This window comes from Pseudorca crassidens, chromosome X (genome assembly GCF_039906515.1).
Source record: "Pseudorca crassidens isolate mPseCra1 chromosome X, mPseCra1.hap1, whole genome shotgun sequence".
Lineage (NCBI taxonomy): Eukaryota > Metazoa > Chordata > Mammalia > Artiodactyla > Delphinidae > Pseudorca > Pseudorca crassidens.
Genome location: NC_090317.1, coordinates 6,955,921 through 6,978,758, shown reverse-complemented (window position 1 = coordinate 6,978,758; position 22,838 = coordinate 6,955,921). Strand labels below are relative to the sequence as shown.

The following is a 22,838-nucleotide window of genomic DNA, read 5'->3' as shown; positions in this document are numbered from 1 at the left end:
ATTGATACAGCCACTGTGGAGAACAGTATGGAGGTTCCCTAAAAAACTACAAATAGAACTACCATATAACCCAGCAATCCCACTACTGGGCATATACCCTGAGAAAACCATAATTCAAAAAGGGTCATGTACCAAAATGTTCATTGCAGCTCTATTTACAATAGCCCGGAGATGGAAACAACCTAAGTGTCCATCATCGGATGAATGGATAGAGAAGATGTGGCACATATATACAATGGAATATTACTCAGCCATAAAAAGAAACGAAATTGAGCTATTTGTAATGAGGTAGATAGACCTAGAGTCTGTCATACAGAGTGAAGTAAGTCAGAAAGAGAAAGACAAATACCGTATGCTAACACATATATATGGAATTTAAGGAAAAAAATGTCATGAAGAACCTAGGGTAAGACAGGAATAAAGACACAGACCTACTAGAGAATGGACTTGAGGATATGGGGAGGGGGAAGGGTAAGCTGTGACAAAGCAAGAGAGAGGCATGGACATATATACACTACCAAACGTAAGGTAGATATCTAGTGGGAAGCAGCCGCATAGCACAGGGAGATCAGCTCAGTGCTTTGTGACCGCCTGGAGGGGTGGGATAGGGAGGGTGTGAGGGTGGGAGATGCAAGAGGGAAGAGATATGGGAACATATGTATATGTATAACTGATTCACTTTGTTATAAAGCAGAAACTAACACACCATTGTAAAGCAATTATACCCCAATAAAGATGTAAAAGAAAATAAAAATTAAAAAATAAATACATAAATAAATAAAGTTAAATTAGCTGTAGATATATATTGCAAATTCTAGGGAAACCACGAAAATTTTTTAAAAGAAGTAAACTGATATCCTAAGAGAGAAGAAAACATACACATCATATAAATTGCTCAATTAAAGCCAGAGAAGACAGAAAAAGAGAGGAAGATTAAAAAAGAACAAGTGCAGGGCTTCCCTGGTGGCGCAGTGGTTGAGAATCCGCCTGCCAATGCAGGGCACACAGGTTTGTGCCCCGATCCGGGAAGATCCCACGTGCCGCGGAGTGGCTGGGTCCGTGAGCCATGGCTGCTGGGCCTGCGCGTCCAGAGTCTGTGCTCTGCAACAGGAGACGCCACAACGGTGAGAGGCCCACATACCGCAAAAAAAAAAAGAACAAGTGCAATGAATAGAAGAGTTACAAAATGGTATATTAATGCAACTATATGAATAATCACTTTAAATGTGAATGGTCTAAATACATGAATTAAGAGATGGAGACTAACAAAGTGGATTTAAAAAGAAGATACAACTATACATTGTTTAAAAAAAACCTCACTTTAAATATAATGACACAGCTAGGGGGACTTCCCTGGTGGTCCAGTGGTTAAGAATCCATCTTCCAATGCAGGGGACACGGGTTCGAGCCCTGGTTGGGGAACTAAGATCCCACATGCCATGGGACAATTAAGCCCATGCGCCGCAACTACTGAGCCTGCATGCCACAACTAGAGAGCCCATGAGCCACAACTACTGAGCCCATGTGCTCTGGAGCCCACGCGACACAACTAGAGAGAAGCCCGTGCATCGCAACAGAGAGCCCATGCGCCACAACGAAAAGATCCCGCATGCTGCAACTAACACCCAACACAGCCAAAAATAAATAAATAAATAAATAAATAAAAGACACAACTAGATTAAAAGTAAAGGGGTGAAGAGATATATACCATGCTAACACGAATCAAAGGAAAGCTGGATTATCTATGTTAATTTCAGATAAAGCAGGCTTCAGAGCAAGGAACATTATCAGAGATAAAGAAGAGCATTACATAATGATAAAGAAGTCAATTCTCCAAGAAGACATAAAATTTCTTAATGTATACGCAGCCAACAAGAGTGTCAACATATGTGAGGCAAACGCTGACAGCTCTACAAGGAGAAATAGATCCATTGTTATATTTGGAGATTTCAACACCCTTCTGTCAGTAACTGATAGATTGAGCAGGCAGAAAATCAGTAAGGATATAGTTGAACTGAACAGATCCATCAATCTATTTGATCTAATTGACAGCTATAGACTATTTCAGCCAACAGTAGGATACACATTCTTCTCAAGTTCACATGGAACATTCACCAAGAATGGTCCATAAAACATACCATAACAAATTTGAAATAGTAGAAATCATACAATGTCTTCTCTCAGACCACAATGGAATTAAACTAGAAATCAACAACTGAAAGATAATTGTGAAATCCCCAAATATTTGGAGATTAAACAACACACCTCTAAATAACACATGGGTAAAAGGAGAAGTTTCAAGAGAACTTTTGAACTAAATTAAAAAAATACAATTTATCAAAATTTATGGGATACAGCAAAAGCAGTGGTTAGAGGGAGATTTATATACCAGCAATGAACAATTGGAATTTGAAATTAAAAATACACCACCACTTACAGGAGCACCAAAAAAAATGAGATACTTAGGCATAAATCTTATAAAATATGTACAGTATCTATATGAGGAACACTACAAAACCTTGAAGACAGAAATCAAAGAAGACCTAAGAATGATTAGACATCCATATGCATTTTATTTTATGCATATAAAAAATAAAATAAATAAGTCTAGACACAGACCTTATACATTTCACAAAAATTAACTCAAAATGGATCACAGACGTAAATGTAAAACACAAAACTATAAACTTCTAGAAGATGACAAGGGAGAAGATCTAGGTGAACTTAGGTTTGGTGATGACTTTTGGGGTACAATACCAAAAGCATGATCCACGAAAGAAAAAAACTGATTAAGTTGGACTTTTTAATTAAAAACCTCTACTCTGTGAAAGACTGTTAGGTGAATGAAAAGACAAGCCACAGACTGGGAGAAAATATTTGCAAAACACAATCTGATAAAGAGCTGGTATCCAAAATATACAAAGGACTATCAATACTCACCAATAAGAAAACAACCCAATTTCAAAATGGGCAAAAGATCTGAACAGAGACCTTCTCAAAGAATATATACAGATGGCAATAAGCATATGAAAAGATGTTCAGCATCATAAGTCATTAGGGAATTGCGAATTAAAACAACGAGATGCCACTGCACACCTGTTAGAATGGCCAACATCCAGAACACTGACAGCACCAAAAGTTGGGTTGGGCTGGCGAGGCTGTGGAGCAACAGGAACTCTCATTCATCGCTGGTGGGAGTGCAAAATGGTCCAGCCACTGTGGAAGACAGTTTGGCGGTTTCTTAGAAAACTAAACATACTCTTACCATGGGATCCAGAGATCACACTCCTAGGTATTTACCCATATGAGGTGAACACTTACGTCCATACAAAAACCTGCACATGGATGCTTATAGCAGCTCCATTCGTAATTGCCCAAACTTGGAAGCAATCAAGATGTCTTTCTGTAGGCGAATGGATAAATAAGCTGTGATACATCCAGACAATAGAATATCATTCTTCCCTGACAAGAAATGAGCTATCAAACCATGAAAAGACATGGAGGAACCTTAAATGCTATTGCTAAGTGAAAGAAACCAATGTGAAAAGGCCCCATACTGGATGATTCCAATTCTATGACATTCTGGAAAAGGCAAATCTATGGAGATAGTAAAAAGATCAGTGGTTGCCTAGGGTTAGGGGGTCGAGCTGATGAATAAATAGGTGGAGCCCAGGGAATTTTTAGGGTGGTGGAACTATTCTATATGATACTATAATGGGGGGGTGCATGACATTATGCATTTGTCAAAACCCATACACTATACAACACAAAGAGTGAAACTTAATGTAAACTAATGTATGGACTTTGGCTAATAAAATATATCAATTTGGCTCATCAATGATAGCAAATAAACCACAGTAATGCAAGATGTGAACAATAGAGGAAACTTGGAGGGAGATACCAGGGAACTGATGTGCGAACTGTCTACTATCTGCTTGATATTCCTGTGAGTCTAAAACTGTTCTAAAACATAAAGACTATTATTTAATTTTTTTTCTAATATCTAGTTCAAAGGAGACGTCAAAGTGAAGTGAGATTGTCAGAGAACGTGTCATGAAAGAAGTGAGGTTTTAGCTGGCTCCAAGCGGGCCCATAGGATTTCTAGAGTTGGAAAGGGCAAAGGGCATTTTAGCTGGGATTGAGGCATGAAAAAGATTCAAAGGGCTCAAATTTCGAAGGAGCAGGAAATAACACAGAATAAATCAATGCAAAGACAACAGGCAACAATTTAATGGAAGCTAGGGGCCAAGGCAAGTCTAGAGGTGCTGAAGCATCATTCCAATATCGGATAAATATAAGCACGGGAACAGATTTGACCCAAGCTGCATCCTCAACACATATTCATTCATTTATTCATTCATTTCATAAATCAGTAGGCACCTGCTATGTTCCAAACACTGTGGTAGGCACTGGGGACAAGCAGTGGATAAAAGAAACAAAAATCTCTGTTCTCACTGAGCTTATATTCTAGTGATAGGAGACAGAACTTACCTGATGTTTTCAAGAAACAGCAAAGAAGCCAGTATGGCTGGAATGGAGTGAAGGGAGGAGGTAGAAGGTGAGATCAAGGAGATAACAGAGGCCAGTGGGTGAAGGGCACTGAGGCCAGAATTAATAAGGACTTTGGCCTTTACCCTGAGGCATTTAGGGTACAATTGGAAGGTTTTGAATAGCAGAGTGACTTGATTGACACCTGAATAGGGTCTGTCTCTGTGTTGAGAATAGACAGAGGATAAGAGTGGCTGCAGGGAAACCAGTGAAATTGTTACAATAATCCAGGTAAAAGAGGATAGGGACTTGGACCATGGTTTTAGCAGCACAAGTGGTGAGAAATAGATTGTGGACTCTGAAAGGATTTGTTGATGGATTCAACGTGTGAGAGAAAGAGAAGGTCAAAATGACCGAGTTTTAGGCCTAAGCAACCACCCTGAAGAAGGGGTTGCCAGTGAGAGAGAGAGAGAGAGAAGAATGTGGCAGGAACAAGCTGATGAGCGGGGCTGAGCCTGTGTCTGAATTCAGCTGAGCTGAGACTCAGAGTTAAGTGGGCAAAGACGAAATCATAGCACATACAGGTAGTGAGGATAGGCATGCATTCATTCATCCAACATTTCCTAAAATCAACCACTTTGAATGTGCCAGGGACACAAAGATAAATAAGACGTCTTTCCTGCCTGTAAGGAACTAACAGTCCAACGAGGAAAACAGAAATATAAATAAGTGATGCTAGTATATTAAGCATCATGGGTGACGTATTCAACATTTACCAAGTCCCTGCTATATGCCAAGCAGTATGGTGAGGAAGCAGGAGGTGTGTACAAAGTTCTTTAAGAGCACAAAAGAAATTCTTGCAAAGGTTTGTAAAGACATTCACAAGGATTTTCACCACAGTGTGACATCAGGGAGTTGGCAGTAACCTAGACGCCCATCACTAGGGAAATCACAGCAATGTGGATATAGCTCAAGAACACAGTGTTGAGTGAAAACAGTGGGAAATAGAGATTTACAGCCCAGCACCATCTTTGTAAATGTAAAAGGCGTACACAAAACACCGCATGTCTTAAATGATCAAGGATCTATATCAAACATATTGCAGCTTGTGTCTAGAAGAAGAATGAGAGTGGGTATTGAGAAAGACGAGGACAAATAATTTAAACAATGTAAAATAATATAAATAAGAGAGGGGCCTTGCAGGGACTGATGATGACAATGTGCTGAGAATTGAGGAGCAAAGTTAACTCTCTGCACCTGAGATACAAATAACAAGCTAATGGGAATCCAGCCAATAACCCTAATGAGAAGAATATTTCAGGGGGCCAAGAAGCATGGGGAGACATGAAGGCATGAAAGTGCATCAGCGGTTCAGGGAACACCACCAGGTTTAGTGCAGCTTGTAGTGGTTATGAAGAGCTGGTACTATTTGAATATTTGAACAACACCCTACACATGGAAGGTATAACCATTCTAATCAATCTGTCCCCCTTTACTACACTGGGGTTAAAGCTCATGCTCTGCTCTGCTTCCATGCAGCCAACTGGTGAGATTCTCTTTCAGCCTCCTTGGAATCTTTGCATCTTGTGACTACTCCAGAAACCCTAGTTCAATAGATCATCCCTGTTTACCATGGCCTCAAGGAATGTGGCCCTTGATCTGAGGCTTTCATGCTGGAGTTCCACCAGCAGCAATGCTGCTGCTCTGGCTAGGAGTGGGGTGGGAAGGGAACTGGAGGCCCAAGGATGCCTCGCATTCTGGGGCACCTGCCTGGGGCGGTTCAACCCGCCTCCACCAACTCTGTGCTGCCAGTTAACTCTCACTGGTCACATTCCAGCTGGAGTCATTTCCCAGCTCTGACCTATGTCTCACTAGCACTCAGCACGGTGTCTGGCATATAGTAGGGGCTCAATAAACTTCTCAGTTGAATACAAGCCTTCCAAAGGAAACCTAGGTCAAGGTGGATACAAGCAGGATGCAGAAGCAGGAATGAGAAAGAACTGGGGTTTGCTGTACTATGGAGGGTAAAGGGAAAGAGCTGCAAGAAAACAGGTGCACAGGCCCTTGTAGACAGGTCGCCTCTGGGGCACGGTGGGCATACAGTAGGCGTGAAATAGTAGGGAAATAAACTGTAAAGAAATTAACAAGTGTTTAACACATTTTCTTTTTTATGTATGTCAAGTAAAAGTATGAAACTGAATCGAGAAAAGGGAAGTATGTGGGTCAGTGCTGGGTCTGTGGAAGGACTAACACTTCCAGAGGTCCTGACACACTCCACTGCCCCTCCGAGGACACATAATGCATCCACAGGACGGCCCAAAATCTCTTGGGGAAGGGAGGGCGTTACTCTCACCTTCAGCCTCTAAGGGTCACACAAGCCTGAGTCACCGCGGTTGCCACTGTCACTAGTTCAAAGTCTTCTTCAATCTAATTCTTCAACTTCATTCTTGTCCCCCACTCCACCTCCAGCTCAATTAGGCTCTGCCCCACTTTAAAAAAAACAAAAACAAAAACACCTCCAACCTAAGCCAGCCCGGACTTGGATAAGTGAACACTCTAGTTTGCTACGGGAGGCCCTTTCCCACGCCTCGGCTTGCCCCCGCTAAAGGAACGGGCGCTCTGGTCCTCGCCAGGCGACGCGAAGCGGTGCGACCTGTCTCCGCCCTTCCCGCCTTCCCGCCCGCCGCCGAGCCCGCGCACGCCGAGCCCGCGCGCCTTACGTTAGGCCCGGCCCCCGGTGCTTGCCCAGCAGCGCGCAGGCGCGCGCTTCTGGGCCCGCGAGGGGAAGGAGGGCGGGGCCGAGGGGCCGAACCCTGGGGGAAGAGGCGGCGTCGGTCATGTGATGCGGTTTCACTGTTTACACGCGGAGCGGCCGGAGCTTTCGGCCTCAGTCAGGCGCTCGGCTCCGTTTCGGTTTCACTTCCGGTGAGGGGCCGCCTCAGAGCGGGTGGTTAGCCGACGGCGAGCGCAGGCGGCGGCGGTGACTGCGGCGCCGCTGCCGGGGGGCGTGCAGCAGCGCGGCGGCAGCGGCGGCTGGGCCTCGAGCGCCCGCAGCCCACCTCTCAGGGGCGGGCTCCCGGAGCGAGCAGGGCGGACGAGAAGATGGAGGAGCTGGTGGTGGAAGTGCGGGGCTCCAATGGCGCTTTCTACAAGGTACTTGACTCCAGGGCAGGCCCCATCTTCGCCCTTCTTTCCCTCCCTTTTCTTCTTAGCCTCGGCCGGAGGCAGGCCTGGGGCCCTCTTCCCAAACGCCGCGCCCGGGGCCAGGGCGCGCTCGGCGGGATGTTGTTTGGGAGGGAAGGAAGGACCGGACTTCGGGCCTGTAGGAAGCCCCTTGAGCCCCGCTGCCTCTCCTGTATGAGGCCCCGGCGCCTGTCGGAATGAGAAGCGGGCAAGGAAAAGAGGGTGCCCTTTCGGGGACCGAGCCCCGGCAGGGAGAGCTGGGGATGGGCGAGGGCCGACGGCAGGTAGGAGATCCGGGCGGGAAGGGCCGGTATCCGCGCGAAGTGACGGTGACGGCTTATTTCTGTTTTCTTAAATATCCTCTCCCAGTGGGATCCGGGCCTGACGTGTGGGTAGTTGCCGAGGAGCAGGGGGCGCTTCCGTCAAGCCGCCTCCTGCCTTGCAAAGAGGGTTTGCCATCTCCTTTGGCGTCTCTTTTCCTGTCCAGCATTGGGACTTCGGAGAGCTCCACTGTTCTGGGCGAGCGGTGTGAAGAAAGAGTAGTAAGAAGCTGTGGTCGGTACCAAATCACAGTGGCAACTGATTATTAGTGACCTTTCTTTGTGGATTTCAGAAAAGATTTTAGATTCAAAAGTTTCAGGAAGACCCAGACATATCCGAGTAATGGTTTAAAGAAGTTGGTAATCTTGAATATTCGTGGCCCCTCCTCCCTTGTTATAAATGTGGGCAAATTCAGGAATACAGATGCTTCAGCGTCTAAAAACATTGGCAGCTCTGCTACTTAAGAAAAAAAATTAACCCTCCAAAGGCCTGGATATATGCCATGAAACTTCAGGAAATTATCATTATTGGGGAATTTTTTTAAGTGAGTGGAAATAATTGTTCTGTGCTCCAAGGGCTTGACTATCTCCTCTGTGTAATGTTGCAGTGAACTGTATTGTTGAGGTTTTAAATAGGCATGCATGGTTTTGCTGCGGGCTTTTCTTTTTTTAAGTTACACCATTGCAGACCTTACTAATATCTTACATTTTCAAAAGGAGGCTTAAAAATATTTTCCTATGTCGGTAGTGCGTCTCTTGGTCCATACTTGCTGTAGATCTAGCAGTCTATAAGTTCTCATTTCCTCTTGAATGTCTCTCTATAACTTCTGTAAGTAATGTCCCACCTTACTACGGTATCTTGGCGACAGAAGGTGCATATAGAAGGAAGCATGGGAATTAAATATTGCCATTGTCCAAATGCAATTCTTAAATCTATATAGGATTACATAAACGTTTCAAACGAGGTATATAGGAAAATAAACATTGACTTAACTATATATGTGTTTACCAATTTTATGGAGATTTTGGAGATCAATATATTTAATGAATGAGTAAAGTATGTAAACTGTTCCATACTTTTAGCAAAATGATGCAGTCAAAATTCTGGTTGCATTTTTTTCAGTGATCCATAATTCTGCTGGTTAGTTTGTGTAGAATCGTTCTGCTTCCTAGATTGGTAGTTTTACTCACTAGATTTGGGGCACTAGCTGTAATAAATATGAGCAGGGGCTAATGGTTGAGCGGTATTCTAATAGATCTGTGATATTAGCTTAGATGAGATGCCACTCTTACTGTCTTTTAGTGGAGTTTGCTTGCTACAGAGGGCAAGTAGTACATCCTGGTCTTGAAGGATATATTGTTCTGTTTGAGCAACCTGTGATTTGCTTCTGTGATTTTGCTTGCAAACTGATTGGAATATAAGAAAGACCCTCTATCTCTGCTCTTAATCTCCCCCTATTTTTGTTTTTAACGAAGTTGCTTAATTTGAAGGTGAATAAAAGGAATGGGTTGTCCCTTAGTTCCTTGAGGGGAAATATTAAACATGAACAAACGTGTGCAGAGAAATTGCTGTTATGTTTATTTAGTTAAGGTTTTGTTTTTAAGAAAACCTCAAATGGTCTGTATTGGTAGAAAAATAGTTTCTATAATGACAAAGGTTTAAATTCTTATAAGGCTCCATATTGATGTGAGTTATAAAAGTAAAGCAAAAGTAAACTGAGTTACTTGTCCAGTGGGATGGGCAGAAAAGATGGGAAATAAAGATGAATAAAAAATGAACTATTATGGAGAAATGTTACATTTATGAAAAAATTGGGAACCTGGGTTCATCAGATTGATTGAAAAGGGTTAAAGAACTAAACAACTCAAACAGCTTCAGTATAATTGAATTCAGACTTTGATTTGCCTAACAGAACCACCATATTGTAAGGTAGAGTTCTCCATCTTCTGAGCACATGGTCCAAATTTGCAGTATAAACTGGGTAGAGTATATGCTGGGAACAGTTGGGTTTTTTCCTCTAAAAAATTAACTCAAACTTAGGATTCAGAATTACCAGAACCATGAAACCTAAACCCTAAGATTGTAACAACTCATTTCTATTTTTCCCTCTGGTGTTTTTTCTTAAAAACTCGAAAGTTGGATTTAGTAACTGTCAGAGCCACTACTTTTGTGCTTAGGTATTTCTTTGACTTAGAAAAAGTCATGTAATGAAAATTTTCTTCACATTTTCTCTGAAGTCTTCTGTACTTCAAGGAAGTAAATTGTTCAGGTCAACCACATGTTTTTTTCTTCCCAGTCTAAATAACCTTTTTAGTGTTTAGTATCTTTATGGAAGCATCAGTACTCCCCTTTTGAGTTGAGCATTTTCCAACTTCATACTCACACACTCTGAAAACCTCCAAATTATTCATTAAATGTAAAATTCAGTGGTATAAGAACTGGCTTTCTGATTCCTGCCCACTATGGGAATGTGCTTCCTGAGATGACTACAATCGTGCTTTTAACTGTTAACAGGTGCTGAGAGCTCTTGAGGTGCCAGGCAGGGTTCTAGGTGCTTTACCTCTCTTAATTTGTTTAATCACCTCCCACAACCCTGAGTTACCATTGTTATTTCCAGTTTATAGATGCGGACGTAGATGTACAGAGAGATGAGGTAAGTGAGTTACTACTAAGTGTCAGAGCTAGTAAGGGTCAGATCTGGGCTTTGAGATCAGGTAATCTGCCTTCCTGAAATGATGAAATTTAGCTTAAAGAAATGAATTGGATTGGATTTCCCACCCATTTTTGTAAATTTCATTGTAACTTTGTATTTTTTACTGTAATAATGCCTTAGCATTATTTTGTAAGTACAGTTGCAAGGATATTACCATTGACACAAAGACATCACAAAATATTGAGCTTATGTATTAGCTTCCTTTTTATTAACTCTTGCACCTTGACACATTACACTGTAATTCTTCATATGAATGCCTATTAATGAAAGATAAAGTTAGAAATCTTTAATGCTCCTATGAAGTTTGCTTTTGTTACATTGGGAACACATAAGAACTGAAGCATTCAAAAGTTAGAATACCTACACACAGGAAAATTAATAACTCATTTAATACTATTCTCTCTATACCTGTGTGTTGTCTTTGCGTCAAGGTGAACCAGAAAGGATGCATTTTTCTCAGAATTTGTGGTAAATGCCCAAGTGAAGGCGAGTATTCCTAGTCATGCACTGTGGTTGGAAGAATTGTTGATGAGGTTTATTGTACTTTTTTCCCTTCCCATTGTTCATTCTCATACATTGTTAGTTCCCACATTCAAAGGGCGGCGAAGCAATAACTTGCTTTATATGTGAAGCCTTGGGTTTGAATCGTATTTTATCACATTTCATATGTCCTTATTGTCTATCTCCTACAGATTTTCTTTAGGAGGGATATTTTGCAATGCTTTTAAGTTTTCTCTAATGAGAATTATCAATGCACTACATGTGCTGTCTTCAGTGATAATGTAGTAGTTGTGTTCATTGGTGGTCAGGGGCTTACATTGAAATTTCTCTGTACAATCTAAGGTGTGAGGTATAGTGGGAGAGTAAGACTTCACCCAAATAGGGACAGACTTTCTTTTAGTTTCAGCAATCCCGGTGATGTAATGTTTGACTTAGATATCTCTAGTCATTACACACTTTGGTTAGTATGATTTTATGATTGCCTCTTTGGCCCAGTTGCCAGGTGGGGGATCCCATAATGATTTTTTGATTTTCTGTTTATTCCCCCTGATAAGGAGCCTGTGTCTGTCTTTTTTTTTCCTTTCTTTTTTTCATTTATTTATTTATTTTTGGTGTGTTGGGTCTTTATTGCTGCACACGGGCTTTCTCTACTCTTCATTGCTGTGTGTGGGCTTCTCATTGCGGTGGCTTCTCTTGTTGGGGAGCACGGGCTCTAGGCATGTGGGCTTCAGTAGTTGTGGCACATAGGCTCAGCAGTTGTGGTTCGTGGGCTCTAGAGTGCAGGCTCAGTAGTTGTGACACACGGGCTTAGTTGCTCCGTGGCATGTGGGATCTTCCCGGACCAGGGATTGAACCTGTGTCCCCTGCATTGGCAGGCAGATTCTTAACCAGTGCCCCACCAGGGAAGTCCCACTGTGTCTGTCTTTAACTGCACTTTTAGCACCTTTCTCAAACCCCAAAGATTTTCATCACTTTTTCTTCTGAAAGTCTAAATAACCTATTAGTATTTAGTATCTTTGAGAAAACAGCCTTTTCTCTTTCTATCCTAATTTTTAAATCTTTTTTTAAGTGTGCTTTTGTTGAGATGTAACTTTCTCAGATGCAGGAGTGTTTATGGTTCTGCATCTTTTATAAAATATGCCCCTCTCTGCTTTACCTCTCATTTATTTAGTGCCAACTATGTGCCAGCCATCATGCTAGGCACTAGACATGTGTGATTTCATTATTCACAACAGCTTTAGGAGGCAAGTCCAGTTCCCCTGTATCCATTCCTTACTTACACAGACAAGGCATCTGAGGACCAGAGACCATTTCTTGGAGAGTCCCGCAGCTGTTATGTCTTAGATCCAAGGTTTTGAACCTATCTCTCATTCACAGCAAAACTCTTAACCACTAAGTTTACTGACCCTTGTAAGAGCCCTAGCTCTCATCCAGTCCCATGCAGCTCCCTTCTTGTATTCATTCAAACCTATTCAGTTGCCTTCTTTGGTAACCAACCCCTCAGGAATCCGCTGAACCTATCTTCTCATCAACTTTGCTTGATGTAGATAGGTAGAGAGCACAACAAAACATAGTTTTCCATAGTTGTTGGTGGGTGAGGTGATAATGCTCTGGGGTGGCCAGGGAAGGGAAGGGTATGAGTGTTGGGGTAAGGCAGGGGCAGGGCCGAAAAGGAGGGTTATTGGAGAAAGTATGATGAGAAGCAGAAAGACGGGACCTTTGTTGGAATTTTAGCAAAAGGCCTCAGGAGTCAGAGGAGACCTTTGCAACCTCTGAGTTTCTTTTATTCCACTTATTACAGCAGCAACAAGAAGGTATTCCATGCCTTCTGTATTCACGTAATATGCAAACAGTGGCTAAAAATGACTGGTTTGGGAATAGTCACGCCAACATCCATATACAGGTAAGCCTCATTAACTCGAGGCGGTGGCCGCCGTAAGCTGTGATGATTACTCAAACCATTTTTGACACTCTACATCCGGAATTGCTTTTAGTGTCTTTGAAAACTTGGAAGCTTTTTTTTTGTTTTTTGTTTTTTGTTTTTTTGGTTTTTAGTAGTCACACAGTTGCAGATCTTCCTCCTTTGAAGGGACGTTTGATTTTAGGAAATAGGCAAATGTGGTGAATGAGTGTGATTAAACTATACAATAACTCTTTGGCAAATAGAAATAAATTAAAATAGAGCAATGAAGTAATGAGACTAACTTTTAGAGTGCTTTCAAGATGGATTTGAAAAGTCCCCAACATTTGTAAATGTTTTAAATCAGTGCTATCCAGTGGAACTTTCTGTGATGATGGAAGTGGTCTCTACCTGCGCTGTCCTCTACAGTAGGTACTGAGCCCTGTGTGGCTTTTGAGCACTTGAAGTGTGGCAAGTGTGACTCAGACTGATTTTTAATTTTATTTAATTGTACCTAATTAAATCGAAATATGTACATATGACCAGCAGCTTCTATGGTGAGCAACAGCACGGTTTTAGACAAGGGCAGTAGTATTGGAAAGGTACCTGATTTAGTGAGAACAGTTCTTCACCCAGCTGTAACAAGGTTCTCTTAGCTGACTAAAGGACTTAACATTTTCAGCATATAATATACAGTAAAGAACTAATACTAGTTACTGCCAAGGCATGCAAACATAAAATTTTAGGCGAGGATGGAGACAGAGCAAAGACATTTTTGGGTAAATAAGGGATTAGCTCCTAATAGGAGTCCCACCCTCAAAAAGCAGATTGTTAATTTGGTATTCGCCATCATGTAAACACAAGGGAGAAGTTGGGGTGGGGTGGGGGTCTGTTTTTCCTTTCTCCGTAATTTGTGGGACTTACTTTATAAAACTAAACGTCGAATTCCTCCAGCTTTAACTCAAAATCAAGCCTTTCTGTTGCTGAAGTAATAGGCAAACCCCTGAGAGCACTGGGGGCATGCGCCCTTATAAAATCTAGTATATTCTAAAATATCATGGTCAGTATTAAACTAGAGTTCTTGAAATACTCTGAAGAGAATGGGTGTGATTTAAATATGGCTAAGGAAAAGTAAGCAAGATCAAAATGATAGGAAGAAAATGTGGATTTCCCCCCCCCACTTTAAACCAGCAACTATAAAGATACACATACATGCTTAATTTAGAAATAATAATTTAGCCATTTTGAGTATCGCAGAACACCTAGATTCCATTATAGTCCACCTTGATCATACAAGGAAACTGTCTTCTAGCATAGCTTTGCATTTATTCTTTTGCATGTGGATATCCAGTTGTCCCAGCTCCATTTGTTGAAAACAGTGTTCTTTTTTCCCCATTGAATTGTCTTGGCTTCCTTGTCCACAAAGGATTTACTTCTACCGCACCCCAAGCTGTTGCTCCAGGTCTAAGCCTTTGCTCCTGCTGCCCATTAGGCCTGCTGGGCCTCCCCATCCTCCACTCCCTAAGTTGGATAGGAACCTCGTCCTCTTCTGTTTGTCTTTCCTGACCAACATACTACCACCCCACCACCCGCATACCTTTCCTCCAAGGCTAGGATAGGAACCCCTTAGGCAATGATCCATGATAACAGCTATTCATTGAATCCTTAATAGGTACTCTGAAGTTCAACAGTAAATAAAAGGCCTATATCACCCACCCTCAGGAAACTTACTGTTGGTAGGAAAATGGGCAAAAGACTATAGTGGGATAAGTTTATGGTGAGGATACTCAGAAGATGCTATAAGTATGTAGAGGATAGAATTTAACTTAGTCTTCTGGGTTTTCCCATAGCAGCTGACATCTGAACTGAATTGTAAAAGACCAGTAGGAGATAGCTAGGTGAAAAGAGGGGAAGGACAATAGGAAAGAAGGAACAGCAGCATGTACAGAGAGGCCCAAGTAGTTTAGCACTGCTGGATCACAGCCTACAAGGATGTGAAAGATGAAGCTTGGAGTGGTGAGCAGTGGGCCCAGGTCACAAAGGGCCTTTTTCAGGCAGAGGAGTTTAACCATAATCCTGCAGACAGGGAGAAACCACGAAAGGACAGAAACATGTACAGAACACACTGGAGTAAGAAGCTTAAATCTCTAAAGCCATTTTAAAATGAATTAAGATATAAAGCCCCTTGGGTTTCTTTATGCTTTATCCTACTCCTCTAATTGTCAAAACAAAAACAAAACCTCCTTTCCTGCACCTATTAAAAACTTAATTTTATAGAATTACGGACAGCATGCTGATTAAAGAATTCTTGATAGTTAGTTAGCTATTACTTTTGTTATGTCCTTCTGCAGATTATTAGCAATTGCGTCATCAGATTTAAAAGATTTAAACCTCTGTACTTTATATTACTATTTCTTTTTTGCCAAGTGCCTGCGAGATTGAGAATTTAATTAAACTCTGGTAATTGGACTTTTAGTGGTATTAGCAGCACATTGCTTTTAAAGAGAACTTAGTGTACTTGTGCATATATAGATTTGAGATTATATTTAGTTATTTACTATTGTATTCTCCTAAAATTGTATTAAGGAGAAAAAGATAGGTTACAACAGATCTACACTGACTGGTATATAGCTCTGGAACAAGTTTCTTAGTTTCCAGTACTTCTAGCCTGAAGTATACCTTCAGCTTTGCATTGTAATTTTCAATTTACTTGTCTGTCTTTGTCCTATGAGATGCTGAACTCTGGAGCAATTCTTTGTGTTTTATTTTAACTAATGAGTATTCCTAGGGCCTAGCACATAGTAGGTATCTAAATATAGATGTGACTCATGAATGAGTGATCCTCACAAACTGACAAACTTTCACTTGAAGCTTCATTCTGTTAAACATAAAATGTTTGGTATCTGTAAAGTGTAACTGAAAACAAAAATGATGTTTAAGCTTAGAAGTTAATTTAACTGGTGTTTTTTTTCTTATAGGCATTTGTAAAAGATGTTCATGAAGATTCAATAACAGTGGCATTTGAAAACAAGTAAGTGTCTTGATATAATTTTAATATTTAGGTTCTTTAATATTTTATGCTAATTTTTCCTTTTACTCCTCATTTTAAAAAATTCAAGTGTAGTTTGAGTGTTTTTCAGGAATGGATCTTCATGTTACTGACCAGGAAGTTCGTGAACAACTCAATATTAAACCAATGGAATGACTGTTCCTGCTAATGACCTCAGAGATCCCTTTTGTATAATCTTGATCCTTACATCTCAGTCCCCTTGAATGTGAAGAAAGAAACCAGATTCTTCTGTATTAGTAACTGAGGGTTTGAATAGGAATATTTGTAAATGTTAAAAGATGAAAATGAATGGATTCATGGGTACTGGGAAAGTTGATGTGAGTTTTGTAATGTTAAATCTAAAATTGATGGTTTTAGTCATCTGGTATATTTTATTGGAAATAATTGTTTGCCCATTAACATTTTTATCTGTTTCATATGTTTATAATCATTAATAGCAGTAACTGATCGTTTCTGCTTTCTTCTGCTAGGTGAGTAAATAAAAATACCTAGAGGCCTAGGAACATTAGCTATACAAAGGCATCAATAGTATAGATGTTAGCATTTTATTGGGGGAGACAGGTCTCTTGACTAAATTTTTTTAATGCTAATAACGGCTATTTTCAGAGTAGCCATTCAAGAATATAAAGTACATATAACCTCCTTAACCGGAGTATAGATGTGGTCATGATCTTAGGATTTTACTGAACTCTGAAGTCTGGCCAACAATTATAATGTTTGGCTTTTATTTACCAAGAGAAATTAATAGTGTATCAAAAGCAGATTGCAAGTCTACAGAGAGAAGAAATAAATTAGTGGTTGCTTAGTGGCTGGTGGGGGATGGAGAACCATAGCTAAAGAGTATGGGATTTCTTTTTGAAGTGATGAAAATTTTCTAAAATTGACTGGTAATGGTTGCACATATCTGGGAATATACTTAAACCCATTGACTTGTACATACACTTCAGTGGATGCTTATATGGTTATGTGAATTATATCTCAATAAATCTGTTAAAATACAGTATCTGACCCAGACGTGCTATAATTAGAATGTTAGCAGAATCTTGTAGCTGCCAACAGGGCAAAGTACAGTTGACCCTTGAACAACATGAGTTTGAACTGTGTAGGACCACTTATATGTGGATTTTTTTCAGTAGTAAATACTACAGTAGTGCACGATCCAGGGTTGGTTAAATCCGTGATGCAAACCACAGATATGGAGGAACTGTGGCTACGGAGAGCTGACTATAAGTTATCCGTGCATTTTTGACTGCACAGAGGGTCAGCATCCCTAACCTCCGAGTTATTCAAGGGTCAACTGTAGTTTTCTCGGATGCCTAAAACGCATTTAGGGAGACAGATAAAAGGATTTAGAGTATCCAGCCCAATTCTCAGCTCCAGACAAATAGTCTTGGTCCCAAATACAAGTTTGGATAATAGAATACCTTTCTCTGAATACATAGAGCCAAAAGTTCCAGAATGTGCCTCTGCGTGATTATCCATGCATTATACACTAGATAACAGCATCACACCTCTAACAGAGGAATCTTTGATAACTTGGAGAGTAATTTTTTTTCTTGTACTTATACTCTTATCTGCTTGTTTCCATCACTAGGTAAACACTGTTTCCCATAAAGGGAGAGTTATCTTTATTTGCTACTCTTTTAGTTTCTCCTATAGTCCTTAATCTAAGGTATTAAGCAAACACTTACTTCCTCTGTGCATTCAAGAATGTATCTGTATTTGTTTATACAGTGATAGATCAGTTCTCATTTGTTTTCAACCAGATTTCTACTGTAAACTTAAAATTATTCTTTCTATGGACCTCCTAATTGTCTGCCGTACCGTAGCTGTGTACAAGTTTCTCTTCTAGCTGTCATCCTGGGAATTTGAAATAGATCAACTTTTTCCTTATGTTTGTGTAGTATGTATGAGATTCAACACTGGGTTTGAGCATGTCACCAGGATTTGATAGGTCCCTACCAAAGTAGTACTTTCCTTGCGTTTCCTTTTTGTTTTTCTGGGTTTTTTAAAACAAACAAAAAACAAACCTGATGTTTTGTAAAACTTCAGACTATATTTACCCTTTCTTTGCTTTCAATCATAAAGAAACTCCTATAATACCACATTATTTTAGATGCTTTCTTTTTGCCTTCCATATTTCATATTTTTTGAATAAAAAATTTGATTTTTATCTCTATACTTAAGACAAAATAATTCTTTGGAATGAAGAAACTTTATTATTATATGCTTTACAAATCAAATTTAGCAGTGAATCTTTAACATGTTAAGTCATTGAATTCAGTAAGTATATTAAAAAGTTTTTCTGAAGTAAAGACTTTTGTTTGTTTGTTTGGCCACGTTGCACAGCTTGTGGGATCTTAGTTCCCTGACCAGGGATTGAACTCGGGGCCCTGGCAGTGAGAGCACCGAGTCCTAACCACTGGACCACCAGGGAATTCCCTAAAGACAATTTTTTTTAAGTTTCAGAGTTTTCAAGGGTGTATAATAATACAGAAAAGGGGTTCAGTGTAATATAGGCCCTAATCATATTTCCACAAATTCTGACTTACCTACTGTGCTATCTTATATAATAGCTCTTCTTAAAAAAAAAAAAAAAAAGCACTTTTCTCAATAGGATTTTACTTAGAGAGCCCTTTAGCAGAAAACCCAGAAATGACTGCTCTAGCAGTTGAATCCTCCAGTGTTTCTGCAAAGTTTATCTTTTAATACTCTATATCATTGTAGATATAAAAGAATAATTTGGTGTTTTTCAAAATTGTTCCACATAACTTTAAATTAAAAAACATAGGCAACTTACTGAACTCCTGTAGGCTGTCTCCATCGGGTTTCTGTGGTTTAGGAGACCCCACCAGGCCAGTGCATTGCTGGTACGCCATACTGATCAGCAGCCAGCTATCCATGGCAAGAACTGACCACCTCGCGGGATCTAAAATTTAAAGGGGGAAAAGTGAGTTGTGAATTGCTAATGTGCTGACTGCCCCATTTTGCTTGGGAATTAGAGGGCACTTAGGACCAGTTTCTGTGGTCATCGGAATGTGGTTACAATTCCTTTGCAAGTGGAAGTATGGTGATGACGTTACTAACACTTACTGATACTAACGTATTTAAGCATCAAAGGAAATTGCTGTTGTGGCCCTAAGTTTAGAACTCTTAGAGGTTGAAATTATTGGAAGAAAGACTTGTTTGGAAAATTGTAATGTTGATCTATTGTGTTTAGAGAAATATTCCAACTAGAACTACAAGGCTGCTGTGCTGCATGCAGAGTTTGTTGAAATGTGTCTATATTGCCATTATGCCCCACTCAGCAGAACACTGACAGTTTTAAAGCATTTGCTTCTTTAAACTAGAAAACCAAAGGGTCACACTTAACCAAAAGTTGATGGCAGCATGGTCATTGTTTCCATTAAACCAAAAAACATGTTAAATAATTGCATTTGCTTATTTGCAGCTGGCAGCCAGAGAGGCAGATTCCATTCCATGATGTGAGATTCCCACCACCTGTAGGTTATAATAAAGATATAAATGAAAGCGATGAAGTTGAGGTAAGTTTCCCCTGCCATCAAGTTATTAAGCACTGAAGAAGGGGGAGCATTTAATTTGCCTGTGCCTTTTGTATCCCTTGTCTTTAACACTTTTCAATCTGCATTGAGAATTATAGCTCTGATGTATGTGTGCTTTTGACTGCTCCATCTTAATAATGATTGGAAATAATACATTATGGATGCTTAAGTGTGGCTGCCCGAGCAGCACTCAGGGTGCAGCTTTGAAAGTCACCACTGATTTCCTTTGCCCACTAGTATTTCTTTTCCCCCTTCCCTCATTCTCTGAATCTTTTGTTTGAATAATATATTGTTAGTTTACAACTGTGTCCCCGTTCTAAGTAAAATGGGTTAGGAAAAAATCATTCCTTAACGATAGAGCAGCATCCTAGGCTTGCTTTAAGTAGCAGAAAATCCTCCTGGGATATTTGTAAGAACTCATCTGCGAGTTTTAGTATATACACATACAGGTAAAACATCTTTTCACAGGAGATGCTATGAACCAACTGCTTATGTGCCATTGATGTCTGACCAAAAAGTGCTATGGAGATGTAGCACATTGACAAAAACATTATATTTGTGATTTCTCTAGCCGCTGAAGATTGTTGTGACACTTAAGGCACTTGGAGTCTGCTTTATGTTGTAGTTGGTCTATATAGTATCCTTGTCTTCCTCCCTGTTCATGTACTCCATTTTAAGCTTCTTCTCTTCTCCACAATGCCTTGTTAACAGTTGAATTTCATGAGCATTTGTGGTATGATGGAAGCAGCTAAGAATCCATTTGTACAGGTCAGGTAAGGTGTACTAGGTCCTTGAATTCTTATTTCCTGTGCTAGGTACAGATGGTCAGTGAAACAGAAGAGGCCCCAGCCTTGACAAGGTCACATTCTAGTGAGGATAGCTAATATTATGGCAGTTGTAAGTCCTAGGAAGAGAAAAAGAGGATGAAAGGTGATGTAGGGGCAGGAGTGCTATTTTAGAGAGTGCTCAGAGAAGGTCTCTGGATGTCCAGGCCTGTGTTCTTTTCTCTACAGCTTTATAGTGGAAATAGAATAAAGTGCTATTTATTTACCAAAAATGTACTCAGTACTTACTAGGTGAAAGGAACTGGGCTTGGTTTTGTGACGGATCCCAGTAGGGAGCACAAACAGTGTCTGTACTTGAGGACCTTTAGCTGTTCACTTTCCCCAGGAGACTACGAGCTTCCTGAAGTCAAGGACCAGGACTTTTGGTTTGTCTATATCAGAAGGCCTCATAATAGTGTTTGGATGGATAAAGGGGACTGTTTTTTCTTTTTTTCTCTCTCAACTGAGTCACATGACAGGTGGTAACCAGTGAGATGCTGTTGCTACAGTGACCTCACTAACTGAGGTTGTTGCTCTAGCTAGCGCAGAGCTGAAAGGAATTGATGGTCACAAGAGAGAAATGTAGGTTAAATCAAGTTGTACTGAGTCACTGTATTGTATAACCATTAACTTAGGTCTTTTGGTCTGTCTGTACCACGAATGCTCATAATAGTGATGAATAGAGGGGACTTTTTTCCCAACCTAGTCACACAACAGATGGGAACCAATGAACCGCAGTTGCCAGGATGACCCCATTGTGTTACATAACAATTAACAAATAACTGAGGTTATTTCTCTGGCTAGAGCAGAGGTGAGAGGAAGTGTTGGGGGCAAGAGGGAAAGGAGGTTGAGTTCAGTTGTATTTCATCTCTGTGTTGTGTAACTATTAACTTCAGTAGTAAAAGGGAGACGAGAGTCAGAGCCTTGAGTTGCCGGTCTTCTCTCCTGTCCTCTCCTCCCCATCCTCCTCGTCCTCCCTGTGTTGTCTTTCTGCTTCTGAGTATTTCTTTCTCTCTCTCCATGTGTCTCTTTTCCTATTAACCTTGATTTGCTAGTGTCTTCACAAAAGGTTCCGTGCTGCACATCATAAGTGAACTGTGAAGTGGTCGCCAGAGAGATCAGTTTAGAAGAACTGATCCACAGTGTGTGAGAGCAGGAACGTGGTATCCAGAGGATTGCCAGCGTGGAGTTGTCCATTTTAGTGGAGAGGGGACAGGAGACCAGAGAGTGACCAAGGATCTGTCCGTTTAGTTCCCAGGATACGTGAATGCCAGGTGGTATCCTTAGTGAGCTGAGCAGTCAGCGGCCTTACCCATTCAGTGACCATGCAGCCAGGAAGTAGGCCAGGGTCAGTAACTTCCAATTTGTTATTTGCTTATTAGAGTAAAACAAAAACAAATCTATCTTTACATTTTTTAGATACATTTTCTTAGCTCTCAAAGTACCCAAGGAAAGTATGCCCAGGTTTATGAATGGTCATCTTTTCTTGAGCATTCATATTCAGATTACTGATTATTACTGAGGCAGCATAGAGAAATAGGAAAGCACTTTTTACAGGACTCTCCCAGGTAATCAGGTAGTTTCTGAGTGTGTGTCTATGTCTAGAAGTAGGGGTGCAATCTGGCTTAAAGTCTACAGCTTATGGGCTTGAAAGACACCTAAGGTCATTTTAAGAAATTTTCCTTGATGTCTGATAATTTATAGATTTCTGAATGATGTTAATGATGAAATATTCTATGTTGTAATTTTTGTGTAGGTTTATTCCAGAGCAAATGAAAAAGAGCCTTGCTGTTGGTGGTTAGCTAAAGTGAGGATGATAAAGGGTGAGGTAGGAAAATGCCTATTTAAATTTTTTTTCTTACGCGATTTCCCTTTTCTAAAGCCAGGTATACTACATTTCAGTCTGGATTTCTATTTGAAAGTAATATCTAACTTGAGCATTTTATTTAAATGTTTACATGTTCAGTATATTTCGTGTGTTTGTTAGTTGATCAAATAGTTTTTTTTCCTCTAGAGAATTGAAAAACAACTGAATAGGTATAGCTTCTTGTTCTTACTTTAAACGCTGTGACCAGGAATGACTTTCATTTATTTCTCACAGTTTTATGTGATAGAATATGCAGCATGTGATGCTACATACAATGAAATTGTCACAATTGAACGTTTACGATCAGTTAATCCCAACAAACCTGCCACAAAAGATACTTTCCATAAAATCAAACTGGACGTGCCAGAAGACTTACGACAAATGTAAGTTGGTATGCAAGAAAAGGCT

General features: G+C 40.4%; 1 protein-coding gene and 1 long non-coding RNA gene across 15 annotated transcripts in view; one reads left to right on the top strand and one right to left on the bottom strand.

The window, feature by feature from the left end:
• Window positions 1-954: 954 nt before the first annotated feature.
• LOC137217521 (uncharacterized) lies at window positions 955-7,151 on the bottom strand. The gene is made up of 3 exons (XR_010940122.1): window positions 6,842-7,151; window positions 3,097-3,216; window positions 955-1,101 (listed from the first exon to the last, which is right to left on the bottom strand). It is a non-coding gene; the product is annotated as an uncharacterized lncRNA (long non-coding RNA).
• A 165-nt stretch (window positions 7,152-7,316) lies between these two features.
• The window catches only part of FMR1 (fragile X messenger ribonucleoprotein 1), a 36,535-nt gene continuing 21,013 nt past the window's right edge, over window positions 7,317-22,838 (top strand). For 4 of the 14 annotated variants that reach the window (XM_067724089.1, XM_067724085.1, XM_067724083.1 and 1 more), the window contains exons 1-5: window positions 7,320-7,641; window positions 16,085-16,137; window positions 19,628-19,721; window positions 22,320-22,391; window positions 22,665-22,813. In XM_067724089.1, the coding sequence (XP_067580190.1) occupies window positions 7,591-7,641; window positions 16,085-16,137; window positions 19,628-19,721; window positions 22,320-22,391; window positions 22,665-22,813 (419 nt within the window). In that variant the 5' untranslated portion in view covers window positions 7,320-7,590. Of the gene's footprint in view, window positions 7,642-16,084; window positions 16,138-19,627; window positions 19,722-22,319; window positions 22,392-22,664; window positions 22,814-22,838 lie in introns of all 14 variants that reach the window. The other 10 variants (XM_067724091.1, XM_067724087.1, XM_067724082.1 and 7 more) reach the window with 6 other exon arrangements.